Source organism: Tachypleus tridentatus, chromosome 2 (assembly GCF_004210375.1).
Source record: "Tachypleus tridentatus isolate NWPU-2018 chromosome 2, ASM421037v1, whole genome shotgun sequence".
NCBI classification, from domain to species: Eukaryota; Metazoa; Arthropoda; class Merostomata; order Xiphosura; family Limulidae; genus Tachypleus; species Tachypleus tridentatus.
In genome coordinates, this window is record NC_134826.1 from 22,030,997 (window position 1) to 22,046,623 (window position 15,627).

Genomic DNA, 15,627 nt, shown 5'->3' on the forward strand with positions numbered 1-15,627 from the left:
AGAGTTTATAGTTTTTATCTTAATTTGTTTACCTCTTGTTATGCCGACTGAACGAGTAAGGTTGAGGTATACGAGTACATGCAACGTAACTGATATTTCAGTGGGCCGAATATGGCCTTATGACTAACGAATGGGACTTCAGGTCTGAGAGTCCATGGTTTCTGATGTGGTAAAAATATCGCGTTCCTTGTTTAGAGACCTTAGGTTTAATAAAATATCATTTGGTTAGAGTGTCTCAACAGCTGGTGATTGGTGTTTTTGATTATCTGTTTTGTTTGTTTGTAGTTAGGCTATTTGTTATTCTGCCCACCAGGGGTATCAAAACAGTCACATCGCTGTACCACTGTACCACTGGGGGTGGGCTGGCTGTATGAACCAATTCACTAGTAGGGACGACTAAAGAAGATATCCCTTTCTGTAGCTTTGCACGAATATTGTAAGAAAACCAAAATATAATTTCCTAGCGTAGACGATTTTCAATCGGGGTCATAATTATTATTGCTGGTTTCACAATTTTTGTTTTCACCAACGTTCAAAAATATGTCGTAATCTCTTGTAATCGACTTAATCTATGACACAACTTTATTAGTAACCGTATTCAAATTTAATTGCCCAAGGAAATTCCTCTGTTGGAAAAGAGGCCCGACATGGCCAGATGGTTAAGGCACTCGACTCGTAATCTGAGGGTCGCGGGTTTGAATTCCCGTCACATCAAACGTGCTTGCCTTTTCAATCGTAGGGGCGTTATAATGTGACGATCAATAAGATTATTCGTTGGTAAAAGAGTAGCTCAAGAGTTGGGTGGTGGGTGGTGATGACTAGCTGCTTTTCCTCTGGTCTAACACTGTTAAATTAGGGACGGCCAGCGCATGTAGTCCTCGTGTAGCTTTGCGCGAATTTAAAAACAAAACAAAACACAAACAAACTGTTGGAAAAGAATTAAATAGCAAAATTAATTTTTCATAATCCACTCATAATAATGTAATTCATAGACAAGGCTAATCTTTCAAGGGCATCCTCTATTCTGGAAGTAGACTGATAAATCTCTTGTTGTCGTATGTGTCTTCAGAAAATTTTATTTACTAGTAGTTAGATGATCTTAATTCTTCAAAGATAATTCCCGTGAGGAAAGGATACAACTAAATTTCTTATAATGTATTCAATCCTTTTTAATATACAAATAATCCTAGGGGAAACAGTACTAAACGAATTAAGTTAAAAGTGGTTTGTTTCATATAATGACATAATTATTTAGTAGCTACGTGATTTTAACTGCACGAGATCGTTTTTCTTAAAATAAAACTAAATTGAAACGTCACACCAAACATGCTCGCCCTTTCAGCCGTGGAGACGTTATAATGTGACGGTCAATCTTACTATTCGTTGGTAAAAGTGTAGCCCAAGAGTTGGCGGTGGGTGGTGATGATTAGCTGCCTTCCCTCTAGTCTTATGCTGCTAAATTAGGGAAATTCCAAAACAAATAAAACAAACCCTTGCTATTGTTCAATTATTCAGTAGATTGTCTCAGTCACCCAGCGGGAAACAATTTTTGTTTACTTGTGATTATGTTAAAACTAAAACATATTCAGTTTCAGTAAATAATGTGTAACTTGTTCACGTGGTTATTGATTTCTTTAAACAAATTATTGGGAAACCTTGTGAGAACGCAAGTGACTGATATACGATTATTTTGGCTTCCCACTGGCACAGCGGCATGTCTGCGGACTTACACCGCTATAAACCGGTTTCGATACCTGTGGTGGGCAGACCACAGATAGCCTGTTGTGTAGCTTTGCGCTTAATTACAAAAACAAACAAACAAATAAACGATTATTTCGTATGGATGAAGAAAGGACAATCGTCAAACGGATCACTAGACTTTATCCATGTTTGCAATTGTTTGTTGCTTTAGATTTAATGGGTTTTTCTATCAACATTTGTGGAAAGCCCCGGCATTGGAGCCCAAAATTCGAGAATGAGAAAACTATTCAAAGATGAAAATATGTCTCCAAATTTTGTTTCGAAAACTATATACATCATTAAGAGTTTTTGTTGTGTTTTTTTTTTTTACAAAGCCTCCTTCTCTTTCCGTTTACTATTAAATACCTGTAATCAGATATATTAGTGAAACGTAAAACAACACAATTTAGATCGCATGTAAATAATTTTGAAACTCTAAGCTTTTACTAAGGATATATTGTGCAGTAATATAATAACACAAACCATATTAATACTAAATACGTTTGTTAGGGTATTTCTGGGTTTCTAACTTTAGGTTTGAAAACTTCTTATGTATGCACACGTAGATATATTTTACATTGATAAGAATAAATATTAAAATAAGCATATAACTGTTACGAATTTCTCAATCAAATCTAATTTATATGCTGAAAGAGTTTAAAAGTTGGGGCCCGGCAATACGTTAATAGTAAAAAAACAATTTTTTTCTCTTTCAGTGTTCAATAATGATCCGTTTCAACAATACAGTTACACGACAATGATTGAAGTAAGTATTGACAGTAAAAGTTCATGTACAAACGAACTGGATTCACTTTCTTTGTTGCAAAAGTTATGCATCTTTCAGCTAAAATAATTTGTATGGTTTCTTATACAGGCGAAGCCTTACTCTACATTAACATGAGTCCTGTGAGAAGACACGTTTAAAAATATGTGCGTCTGTTCTCTTTTTGTTCAAGTTAGGAACACAAATATGCGTACGTACGAATTGAACAAAGAGAAATCTATAAAAGCTAATACATGAAATTGCGCTACAATATCCTAACTGACCAATGTAGTTTGTTTTAAATCTCGCACAAAGCTACTCGGGGGTTATCTGCGCTAGCCGTCCCTAATTTAGCAGTGTAAGGCTAGAGGGAATGCATCTAATCATCACCACCCACCGCCAACTCTTGGGCTACTCCTTTGCTAACGACTAGTAGGACTGAACGACACATTATAACGCCACCACGGTTGAAAGGGCGAGCATGTTTGGTGTGATGGGGATTCGAACCCTCGACCCTCAGATTACGAGTAGAGTGCCTTAACTACCTGGCCATGCACTAATGAAAACGATATTATTTTTCAGCGAGAGTTCGTAATGTTTATTTGGAATTTGGAAACAGGCTATTTTTATTACAGAAAAATCCCTAGCATTTTGCCTAATTAATAACTGGTACATGTCCTAAATGTTGGCAGAAATTATGTAACAATGTGGACTTCAAACTGTTACTTGGCTACTACTACATGCGATCGTAGATTTTCACTCCTCGTGTGTTATTCGTAAAACGATGAAATGTAACTGTGAAAAAGTTCGCTATGCCTATATTTTGTCACAAAAACATCCGATTGCACGAGGAAGATTCTTAAAATCTCAAATATAATAATTTGAATTTTTAGAACTCAGAAGGTATGTTGACACGATTAACATAGAAGTTGTATATATTATCATTAAATAGAACTCAACCAGTCGAAATGAAATCGGCTTTCAATAAACTTTTATTTTAAAAAAAATTAGGAGCTATCGGTACTAGTTAGAAACGAGAGTTACCTTAGGAAATTGATTCAGTTATTAAGGTAGAACCAGTTAATATCGGTCTATTAATATTGAATTTCTATAATATGTCTATCTATCTGAGGCAGAAATGTCTGTCTGTCTGTCTGATTTGTTTGATGTCAATAAGTTTTGTGGAGAACTGGAGGAACCAATATCAGCGAAATTTGATAAAGAAACTTAGATGGATCTCCAAATATATGTATATATAAATATCGCTTTGTGAATAATGGAAGTTTAATAAACTTTTAGTCGTTAAATGTATATAAACATAACTACTGACGAACAGCAACTGTAGCTCTGGTCTTGAGTAACGTTTATTTAGATACGAGACGGAAACAAATATTGATTTGTGTATCCAGAGAAAGTTCGTGTTTCGTTAATAACATATGTAGAGAATTGAATCAGCCACTAAACTGTGAGGAATGAATTATGACAGATATTGAATATCGATGTCTTCTACCCGAGAAAGTGAATATAATGAATATAATGGAGTCGTGTTCTTATCAAGAATGACATATTTTCATTGATCTTCGTTTATTTAAAATTATTAAAAGTTTGTTTGTTTCGAAAATACATGTTAAAAATAAACAAGGGCTATTTTTTTCTAGCCGTATCAGATATTGAACTGATAGACAAGACAGAAAGTAGGTTGTCAACAACACCCACCGCCAACTCTTAGGCTACTCTAATCCAAGGCCCGACATCACCAGGTGGTTAAGGCGCTCGACACGTAATCCGAGGGTCATGGGCTCGAATCCCGGTCGAGCACCAAACATGCTCTCCATTTCAGTCGTGGGGGCGTTATAATGTGACGGTCAATCCCACTATTCGTTGGTAAAAGAGTAGCCCAACAGTTGGCAGTGGGTGGTGATGACTAGTGTTTACACTGCTAAATTAGGGACTGCTAGCGCAGATAGCCCTCGAGTAGCTTTGCGCGAAATTCAAAACAAACCGATTAGCAGTTTTATTAGTTTTAAGCATTATTGCTTAATAAAACTTTAACATTAATACTTTCTTGATCTTAAATAGAAAAAAATTAGTAACCCTGCAAAAAAAAACAACCAATAACTTTTAAAGGTGAATTTTACAGAAAAAAAAAACTTTGCAGTCAAAAGAACTACCCATACTGATTAATTTTGCAGGTTCACATTTTTTTAAAAACGTATGTGCTAACAAATGAAACATGGAACTTGGTGCAGAAAGAGCCTTTTCTGAGCGGCAATCCAAACGTTTTAGTTTTTAGGTTTGGCGCTAGGAAAAGTACTATGACGTAATGGCTGCCAAACAAACCGCCAACGCCAGCGCGTTGAATGTAAATAAACATGGCCAGTGCATACTGAGAAACAGAGGCGGAGTTTGTTTTGACTTTGCGTTCTGAACAGTATCGAGTAGCACTATATTAATTCGAACTTACTCTGAACAAACCTAGAACAGTTACTTTTGACACAGATCTGACAAGTTCTAGTGATGAGGACAGTTCCACGAGCGAGAGTAGCGGAACTGTGAGTGATACTGATAGCGCCCAGGCCGGTTGCGAGTCGGTCATACCTCAAGTGGAAGAATGGTAAGCCTAAGTCATGACAACAAATATGGTCTGTATTATTTCACGTGCAATTTTAAGCATCTCAAAACCTGTCTGGTGTTTATAAATTATTGGTATCACAGACTGGGTTTTATTTGTTTATACTTTGCCGACTATGGTAATTAATACTCGGCCCTTCCACAATCATTGTACCGGGTATTTATGACTCGTAACAAAATGAATCTCAATTATACGTCATAATTCTGTCCATAAAATCAAATTAGATGTAGCAGTCTGAATGGTTAACTTAATATTTACCATAAATGCATAATTTATATGACATATTCCGTATGTTTGTGCAATGTGTAGGTGTGGTTTATGCGAGCTGATGCCAACCAGGAGAGAGTGCGTTTGTTGTCGCTCATACGACAAGGTGTCAAACCGATTAAAAGATGAAGAGTGCATTACCCAGACTCGAGGCTTTGATGTAAATTACCTGAATATCGATGTCTTGGAAGCATCATACTATGAATTTGTTGACTTGAATGATGAGGAGCCAAGTCACGAGTGCAGTTAAACCTAAAATAGTATATTTGGGTTTAACCTACAATAAAAGATACTGTTTATCCAAAACTATGATCCAACTTAAAACCCACGGAATGCAAAACAGTAGGACCCGACACAAAACATGAGCGTTCAAAGTGATCTTGACAAAGCTTTGCATGGTGTAAAGGAGTCCAGTTCTTCCTATTAACCATCCGTACCCACTGTCGCCATCTTGCTGGTTCTTTCTCCTTGCACGGGAACGAAAAGAAGCTTTTGCCCGATACCGAACCAGTTTTACAACCATAAGCAACGCAGTAAACCATGTTATCTTAAAATAAACCTAAAGTAGCAATATCAAGACAAAAATAGTCTCACAAAGTATGTAATCCGAAAAAAGCACCGATAGATTTACATAAAACATCAGCACTGAAAGGAACAAAATGGTCGGCGCGCAACGAAGCGTGTTTGGCAACTATTACGTCATAGTTGTAAAAAGTCACGGAAACAGCCGAACGACCGAGAGGAACTTGAGTTCGAGGACCCGCATATTTTGTTTCATTTTTTTTTTCAAAAACTAAAGTGTTTAAAAATATGGCAACCACACAGGAATTATACCTAACCAAAGTACAGTTTCTAAGGCAATTATTAAATTTGTTGAAAATTCACCTTTAAACCATAAATAGTTTTTAAAAACCCTAACAATCGGTTTATTTAATAATTATTAACACTTTAATAATTGTGTAGTAGTTCTTAAAGAACCATATTTAATAAAGTTTAAAATAGCAGTCTATGAAGGTTTTTTGTAGCAAGTTTATTTTGTAAATATAACAATTTTATTTATAAATCCTGAATGGTAGAGTTCAGTACACGTTAAATATTAATGTTATTAAGCCTAAAGCAGTAGTATTAAGGGTTAACTGTTGTGTTTTGTTTTCTTGTGTTTGAGCTCAAAGCAACACAAGAGGATATCTGTTCTGTCTGTTTGTTTGTTTTGGAATTTCGCACAAAGCTACTAGAGGGCTATCTGTACTCGCCGTCCCTAATTTAGCAGTGTAAGACTAGAGGGAAGGCAAGTAGTCATCACCACCCACCGCCAACTCTTGGGCTACTCTTTTACCAACGAATAGTGGGATTGACCGTCACATTATACTCCCCACGGGGCATGTTTAGTCCGACCCGGGCGCAAACCCGCGACCATCGGATTACGAGTCGCACGCCTTACGCGCTTGGCCATGCCAGGCCATTGTCCTATCTGTACTCGTTGTGATTATCAAAAGCTGATTTTTAGAGCGTAAGCTTCTAAGTTGAACCACTAGGGGGAGACTTATTATTTGATTCTGTACCAACCATAATCAAAACATCAATACCAGACTTCTGTTTTTAAAAAAAGGCATTTATTCGGACTTTTACGAGTTAAACAAAATGTACTAACAGAAGATGAAGTCTAAATTGAATAATACCAAGGATTCAAACTCTCTGTTAATTATAACACTTTTTTTTATCCCAAAAGCCAAACCAAATTAGCAGAGGTCACCACTGGCAACAAATGTAGTTTTCTCCATATATATTTTTCAGGTTTGTGGTAATTTCTCAGTAGCTAAATGTTAAGACCAAGGTACTAATATATTTTGTATTTACAGGTCACTTATAACTAGTAAAATGTCATATTTTTTGAGTTTTCTGTAATATATATAAAATCCAAAGTACTTCTCTTCTTTGCCACAACTTTTGGTGATGTCTTGTATATGATGTAATATATTAAACACCTTAAGGCTTAATAATAAGTGAATTCAGTATTCCGAAAAGTGTGTAATTTTGAAGGCTAAGTTTTAAGGAGGTTCAGTTCAGCCTACACTTTGACCAACGTGTGTTATTGGGTTATACTAGTTAATTGGGTTATACTAGTTTCGGAGAACTCCATTCCTTGTTAGTATCACTGAACAAATTTAGCTGAAGGATTAGTACTGTGATGAAGGCCTAATTATACATCAAGAATAACTGAAATTCCAGTACCAGATTTCTTAAAGAACATGGTATTGCAAATGCTGAAGTTAAATAGAAAAATATCCGATTAAAACGTTCACTGACGATACAACTGAACTTCAAGTTTCTAACTAAACAATATAACCTTGAAACTAAAACTTGAGAGAAAGAAGCAGAGATAAAAACGAAATTTCATAAGTTATCACAAAATCTACTCAAAATACAAATCTCTCATATTAACTATGGTTCACAACGCCTATAAGAATTAATCGAGTTTTAAGCAATAGCCAATCGAAGACTGTGGCTTCTGGGGCATCTTACTTATAAGTCTTCAGTTCTCTTTGACTTGCTATCAGACAACGTTATCGCAATTCGACACACAACAATTATTGGCCAATCAAGAAACATCAACTTATTTACATAGTAACAAATCTATCTATATTTTCCCATAGTTACAGTAAAGAAAACCAAAAATCTCTCAGAATCACTCAGTATGAGTCGTTTTTCTCATTCTCATGATAACAATATTACAACTAATTATAAAACGGGTGTGAGTTAGCATAATATATACAAGAAATTGAAAAAACACTCAAATATATAACGTATATGTAGAAGTGTCATAAGATCATAAGTTAAAGTTGAGACAACATATTTTACCAAAGTGTTTTCAAGTAGTTATAACGTTTCTTTGACTTTTAAACTATGTAATAAGAACAAAAAAAAAAAATAATTCTAGAATAACGTATTTGTTATTTTTAACTGAATGTCTCAGCAAATTTTTCATAACTAAACTTTAATAAATTCAGTTATTAATAAGTCGTTAACACTGTAAAAACATTTATCATATTAGTGTGGAAAACGAAGTTCGTTTTCCACACTAATATGATATGTGCGATTTATTTTTATATTTCAGCTAATTATCGATTGTTTACTGTCTAACTTTATTTTTGTTTGTTTTTGTTTTTGAATTTTGCACAAAACTACTCGAGGGCTATCTGTGCTAGCCGTCCCTAATTTAGCAGTGTAAGACTAGAAGGAAGGCAACTAGTCATCAGTACCCACCGTCAACTCTTGGGCTACTCTTTTACCAACGAATAGTGGGATTGACCGTCACATTATAACGCCTCCACGGTTGGGAGGGCGAACATGTTTAGCGCGAACCCGCGACCCTCAGATTACGAGTCGCACGCCTTAACGCGCTTGGCCATGAGGCCCCGTTTACTGTCTAAAGTAAATAACTTTGTTCATTAACTGAGTAAATGTTTTGTCCTTCAATATACCACATTCACACCGAAAGACACTTGAAAATAAGTAAATAAACCAAGTGAGTGATAACAAACAAAATAGATTCGATCCCTTTTTGAGCATAAAAGTTAAAACATTACAAATATAACAGTTTGTTTGTTTTGAATTTTTTTCAAAGCTACAAAAAGGCTATCTGCGCTAACCGTCCCTAATTTAGCAGTGATATTTTTTTGTTTGTAGTGAAGCGCAAACATACGCATCGGACTATCTGTATTCTGCCCGTAACGGGTACCGAAACCTGGATTTTAGCGTTAGTTGTTGTTGTTTTGAATTAAGCACAAAGCTACTCAATGGGCTATCTGTGCTCTGCCTACCACAGGTATCGAAACCCGGTTTTTAGAGTCCGCAGACACACCGCTGAGCCACAGAGGGGCTTTTAGCGTTGGAAGTCCGCAGACATGCTGTGGTGCCACTTGTAGGTTTTAGCAGTGATAGACGAAAGATAGCTAGTGAACACCACCCACCACCAACTCTTGGGCTACTCTTTTACCAACGAAAAGTGCGATTGACTGTCGCATTATAACATCTCTGTAAATGAAAGGACAAGTGTGTTCGGTGACAGGGGATTCGAACTATCGGCCCTCAGATTAGAGTCAATCGACTTAACCATCAAGCCTGTTATTTTAGGAATATTGGTTACATGACCCGTATTTGGCATATGTCAGTTTCTTAGACATTACTTCAAAAACCCATATTTCTAATCCGCGGTCTTTAACACATTATTGGCCTGGCATGGCCAGGTGGGTTAATGCGTTCGACTCGTAATCTGAGGGTCGCGGGTTCGAATCCGGTCGCACCAAACATTCTCACCCTTTCAGCCGCGGGGACGTTATAATGTGACGATCAATCCCACTATTCGTTTGTAAAAGAGTAGCCTATGAGTTGGCGGTTGGTGGTGATGACTAGCTAGCTGCATTCCCTCTAGTCTTACACTGCTAAATTAGGGACGGCTAGCACAGATAGCCCTCGAGTAGCTTTGCGCGAAATTCAAAAACAAACAAACAATTAACACATCATCATGTATCTGGTGGACAATTTATTACGATCAAACACTTACATTTATCTCACTTACGACTGTACTAATCCAACTTCTAAAGCATCTGTATGGATACAAAAGTGTTACCATCTTTAAGGAAATCTATTAAAGGAAACAATCTTCCCAACCTGGAGTTCATTTCTACCTGCTTTTTCTTCGATATAGTCGATATAAGGGCTTGAAAATTGTGGAAAACACTGGTATTACCGGTTTAAAAAATGCGCAAAACATGATAGTTTGAAATCTTGAATTATTCTAGTGGTCAAATATTGATTTAATTTGTTGTTGTTATCTTTCAGAACCTGAAGGAACAAATTATGACAACGAATGTTTGGGTTGAGCAGGTGAGTGTGAAAATTTGTGCATTGTGGATTATAATTGGTCTGTTTAAAAACTTCCAGGGCCAATAGGACATTAACCTTCCCTTGTTCCTGAGAGAACGTAGAGACGAAATAACGTTTAATAAAGAAATACCATTGAACACAATGGAAACAATCTATATGTTAAAGTTAAAATGAAATAATACATAATATACCAAAGTGAAATAAAAACAAAGCTTTCACTTTAATCTGAAATGAACAACCCCAAACAATGTTTCACAATAATGAGAAGTGATAAAAAATCATTCAAACACTTTAAAATAAAGAGAAGTTTCAATTTAAAATTAACACAGTGCAAAGTACAACACAAAAACCTTTCAATGATGGACTACATAAAATTATCCTTAAACAAAAAATAAACCAATCAAAAGTCTACTTTCATTTTTATAAATTCTTTGTAGAGAAAAGGACATTTACACTACAGATATTATTTTTTTCATTTTAACCAACGTTTAGCCTTTGTGGCTTCCTCATGGTTAAAATATACACAATTATTTTGATAATTAAAGTCACTATTTTAATGAATATATATTTAATCAGAGATGAACTTTAAAAGTTAATGTGTAATGAAAAGTATAATATGAACGCTACAGTTACATCAAAGAAATAAGTCAAATCCTTGATAACAGACCAGAAACAGTAAAATCCCACAAATATAACCCTTTTTACCATGAAAAACGTTTTCATAGATACAATGAAATAAAAAGGACATATATAAAAGCATTAGTATATGCTCTAATGTGTGCCAAGTTATTATTTATCTAGAGGCTTGGCAAGAAGTTCTACTCTTAGATTCTTCTGAGATATCACTCTGGGACTCTTAGCTGGTAGTGTCTCTGTGGTCCAGTAAGTTTACGTCCATTCCATGATGTAGAAGTTTCTACATTTAAGATGCTATTCGGAAGAGGTCCATGCACGTTTCATCTAGACATCATACTTGGTATAAAACTGTCATCAATCTCACATCAGCTCTGTCTTCCCAAAAATTGCAAGGATAACCTGTCCTAGACACACCAAACTCTCCCAAGTAAGAGGCATTGGCAACCAAAACATCCTCATACATAGGGTGGACTTTAAAACCCTGGAGATTAGATCGAAGCCTTCAGCAGCTTTATTGGCTTTCTCGCTCAATGAAAAGTCCAGCAAATCCTCAGAAACTTAGAAATCTCGTAAGATGATGAGTTTGAAAGTCCACCTTGATAAGAAACTGGAATGACTTTTCTTGACACTCGAAGAAGAGAATAAAACCCCTGGCTCGTGACTGTAGCTAAAACGTTTCTTTAAATATCAAAAGTCCAGATTCAAATGCAAGGTTGGCCAGATTTTAATTGGTCAAAGGTATAGTCAAATGTGTAAATTGAAGATTTAATACACTATTATGTATTAAATGACGTTAATTATGTCGTGAATTATGACATAAAATGTAGAATAAGCGATATTCTAACAGACTTAATATGTATTCACACCAAAGTTTGCTCATCTCTTTCCTGTCATCATGTGTTACATTGACAATATCCAGTTTCGAAAAACAAAAACAGAACGGGAATATAGTTTGCAACCAGTTTCAAAACAGTCAAGCTGATTCAGTTGATTCAAACTGATTGTTAACCTGAAGATGACCTAAAAAGTCGAAACGTTGCTCTCTACTTTATTTTAACAAAGGTTTTAATACCCATACCAGCTGTCTTGAGATACACTCGGACTGTTAGCTTTAGCAAATGCTTCGTTATCTATTGTCAGGTCATTTATTTTGTCTTAAAAGTTTTTACTGGGTAGACGGTACCTTCTAACTTGCTATTACACTTATAGTCTGCATTTTAATTTTTCAGACTTATAGAACAAAACATTATGAAAGTATTCCGTAAAACTGTTTGTCTATAGGTTTGTTTTGTTTTGAATTTCACCCAAAGCAACACGAGGGCCATCTGCGCTAGCCGACCCTAATTTAGCAGTGTAAGACTAGAGTGAAAGCAGCTAGTCATTGTCAACCACTCTCAACCCTTGGGTTACTCTTTTACCAAAGAATAGCGGGATTGACCGTCATATTATAACGTCCCTATGGCTGAAAGAGCGAGCATTTTGGTGTGACGGGGATTCGAACCAACGACCCTCAGGTTAAGAATTTCTCTATGAAAAACATTTCAATCTTCATGACAGAAAACATTCCTGCTAAGACTAAATAAGACGCTTGATACGGCACATTGATACACGTATTATGACATGTAAGCCATTACCTGTAATTTTAATGCACTACGATAATTTCACCTATTCCTTAATGTATCGTTCTGATCGAGTCGAAATGCTTTCTGCACTATAGTTACGAAAACAACAGGCAGAGCTGTGCTATAAACCCCACATAAAATTATTTTATTTAAAACCCATGGTAAAACTGTGTTTTCCTCTCTAGCCGTAGAGTGAGTCTCTGTTACTTTGTCTTCTATGATCCTTCAAACAGAAATAGTCTGATACTTCGATTAGTTAAAATAAAGTACACAGTACTTTCGAAAAATGCTTTCCCAACTAGTTATTACAGTTAACTACATATGCACCAAATTCATTGTTTCAATTCTCAACTAGTCTTACTTTTGGTTATTGTTGTGCCCTTTGTATAATTGATACATTTATTTTTAGACCTCATGATATATAACCCAATGTTGTGTTCTCACGACTGTACTTCATCATGTTTGTTAGTATTTTCTACAGCTTTCTTCCTGCTGCCATCTGCATCCCACAATATCACCCAAAATCCAAAAAATTAAGGATTTCAAAACATTTTCTGTCATTTTCATAATCATAAGAAAATGTGACAACACATTACATATATGGTATGCACTACCTAATAGCTTGGTAAGCGGTTATTATGCAGATCAGTAACTATCCAAACTATTGAAGATCAAACTATCGTCACAAAACTGGCCTGCTGTCTTTCATTGTCTCATCCATGAACTTCTGAACCATTATATTTGGCAACCATCTGCCAGTGAAGTCTTCTGCTTCATTGTTTGCATTAGGTTTAGCAGAATTGGTTATAATTTCAACTTCAATATGACGTCCAGGATCAAAATATTCTATGAATATACCGAGTCTCACTGTGCTGTGATATACAACACATACATTTTTATGTTGCAGACCTATGTAATGAACCATAACAAAGTTATATTCTTGCAACATTATTATCAAACATTCAACCATTCCTCCCCTCCAGATTTTTAAATTCAATAGTCACTTTAGTAAAGCAAAAATGGTGGCCTCCCCACCAAATAGGTAGCGATGATAGCGTTTAACAAGAATCACAACTGGAAGCAGCTGCTTCTTTGTCGTGCAATATTTGTATTCTGGAGTCATGGGCATGTGGTAAACACACATACAATTACACAATATACTCCATGCTAAAATTTAGTAATCATATTGTTCCAAAGATGGTGGTCTTCCCACCAAATAGGTAGCGATGATAGCGTTTAACAAGAATCACAACTGGAAGCAGCTGCTTCTGTGTCGTGCAATATTTGTATTCTGGAGTCATGGGCATGTGGTAAACACACATACAATTACACAATATACTCCATGCTAAAATTTAGTAATCATATTGTTCCAAAAATGGTGGTCTTCCCACCAAATAGGTAGCGACGATAGCGTTTAACAAGAATCACAACTGGAAGCAGCTGCTTCTTTGTCGTGCAATATTTGTATTCTGGAGTCATGGGCATGTGGTAAACACACATACAATCACACAATATACTCCATGCTACAAATTCAGTAATCATATTGTTCCAACTCTGTTGTCTCCAACATCAGTGTCCGAAGGACTTTTAGCTTAGACAAGCCATAATTGGAACATTCACTGATATAAGCTTTAGTGACTGGAATGATTGGTCACTCTGCTTGGTCCTTTCAAAGCACTCATTCACGTTTGTGGTACTTCAATCTACAAGATGTTGGTGATGAATTTTCAAGTAATAATAACATGAAACCAAAGAAACTGTATACTCTAGTTACATTGTGGTTTGAGGCAAATCTCTCATCACAGCTACCTTAGTTACATGTGTTGAATCTAATTTCTCTCCACAATATAACCAAGTTTATCTACTTCTGTTTGCATGAACATTCACTATCTTATTTTTTCTTTAACAAACCTGCTTTACGTAAGCAATTGAGTATCATTTTTAGATTCTCAAATGCAAACACACTGTTGACATAGATTAACCACCTCTCCCATTGCAATCCCTTCAAGTGTGAGCTATGTCAGCATATCTGAAGTAGCTGATGCTTTACACTGATTGGCTGGTATAATACAGACTTCATATCAGATCTCTCTTATATTAAAAGTAGTCTTAGTGCTACTCTTCAATCAGTCTGACTTGCCATCTGAATGCCATGCGCTGTTGAACGACCAAGATACTTCTGACTTGTCCAGACATTCATCTGTTCATAGTAAAGGAAAAGCATTGAAACAACTTACGATGGTGACCCTCTGATTTTGGTTTGTTTGCTTTTGAAGTTGAAGAAATGCTCAATGTTACTTTCCAACTACAGATAGCATGACAGATTATTTAAACTTAGCTACGTATCCCAGATCCCTAAACAACATTACACATGTAATTGTTTGAACAAATGATATTAAATAACCAATGCATAAATAACGTGTTAAATTTTATTGAAATTGTAATAGATTTATTACGATTTATTTATTTCAATATCAATATTTGTTTTAAATAGAAGACTCAGTACTGTTCGTAAGTCTGTAAAACTCTTGTACATAAACCACTATTTGTTATAACAGTTATTATAAATTGTATTTTTGTTTGTATATTGAAATACATTTGTGTTAAAGAGGAAAATTCTGTGTATCAAACTTGTTAACAAGTATCATAAATTTGTTACTTATAAACATTCAATTAACTATTAAATTCAAATTTTAGACCATATGAAATCGTAATACGTAACATAAATTAAAAACTTGTCCGTGATAAATTATAATACGTAACAACACGTGCAATCGTAATGTATCACAATTAGGAACAGACCTATCGTATACATGTATTTTAAGTATAACTACTTCAAATTATTATGATTTCCAACGCTGAACTGATTGTATACTAAGTTTCATTTCATCTTGTGATACTAAAGTACTGTGGCTTTGTTTCAGTATTGGGAAGACTACAAGCTCAGGTGGGATCCGAGAGAATATGGCGGAGTAGACATGCTGCACGTGCCTTCTGACCACATATGGAGACCTGACATTGTTTTGTACAATAAGTAAGTTTACCATTATAATCATCCGTGCAATTAATGCTGCAAAACT

At 35.5% G+C, this 15,627-nt stretch overlaps 1 protein-coding gene across 2 annotated transcripts in view; it reads left to right on the top strand.

Moving 5' to 3' along the window:
• The window catches only part of nAChRalpha4 (nicotinic acetylcholine receptor alpha4), a 99,362-nt gene that overhangs the window by 65,832 nt on the left and 17,903 nt on the right, over positions 1 to 15,627 (top strand). Inside the window, exons 2-4 of one of the 2 annotated variants that reach the window (XM_076480390.1) lie at positions 2,457 to 2,506; positions 10,245 to 10,289; positions 15,472 to 15,581. In XM_076480390.1, the coding sequence (XP_076336505.1) occupies positions 2,498 to 2,506; positions 10,245 to 10,289; positions 15,472 to 15,581 (164 nt within the window). In that variant the 5' untranslated portion in view covers positions 2,457 to 2,497. The remainder of the gene's footprint in view (positions 1 to 2,456; positions 2,507 to 10,244; positions 10,290 to 15,471; positions 15,582 to 15,627) is intronic. The other variant, XM_076480381.1, reaches the window with a different exon arrangement.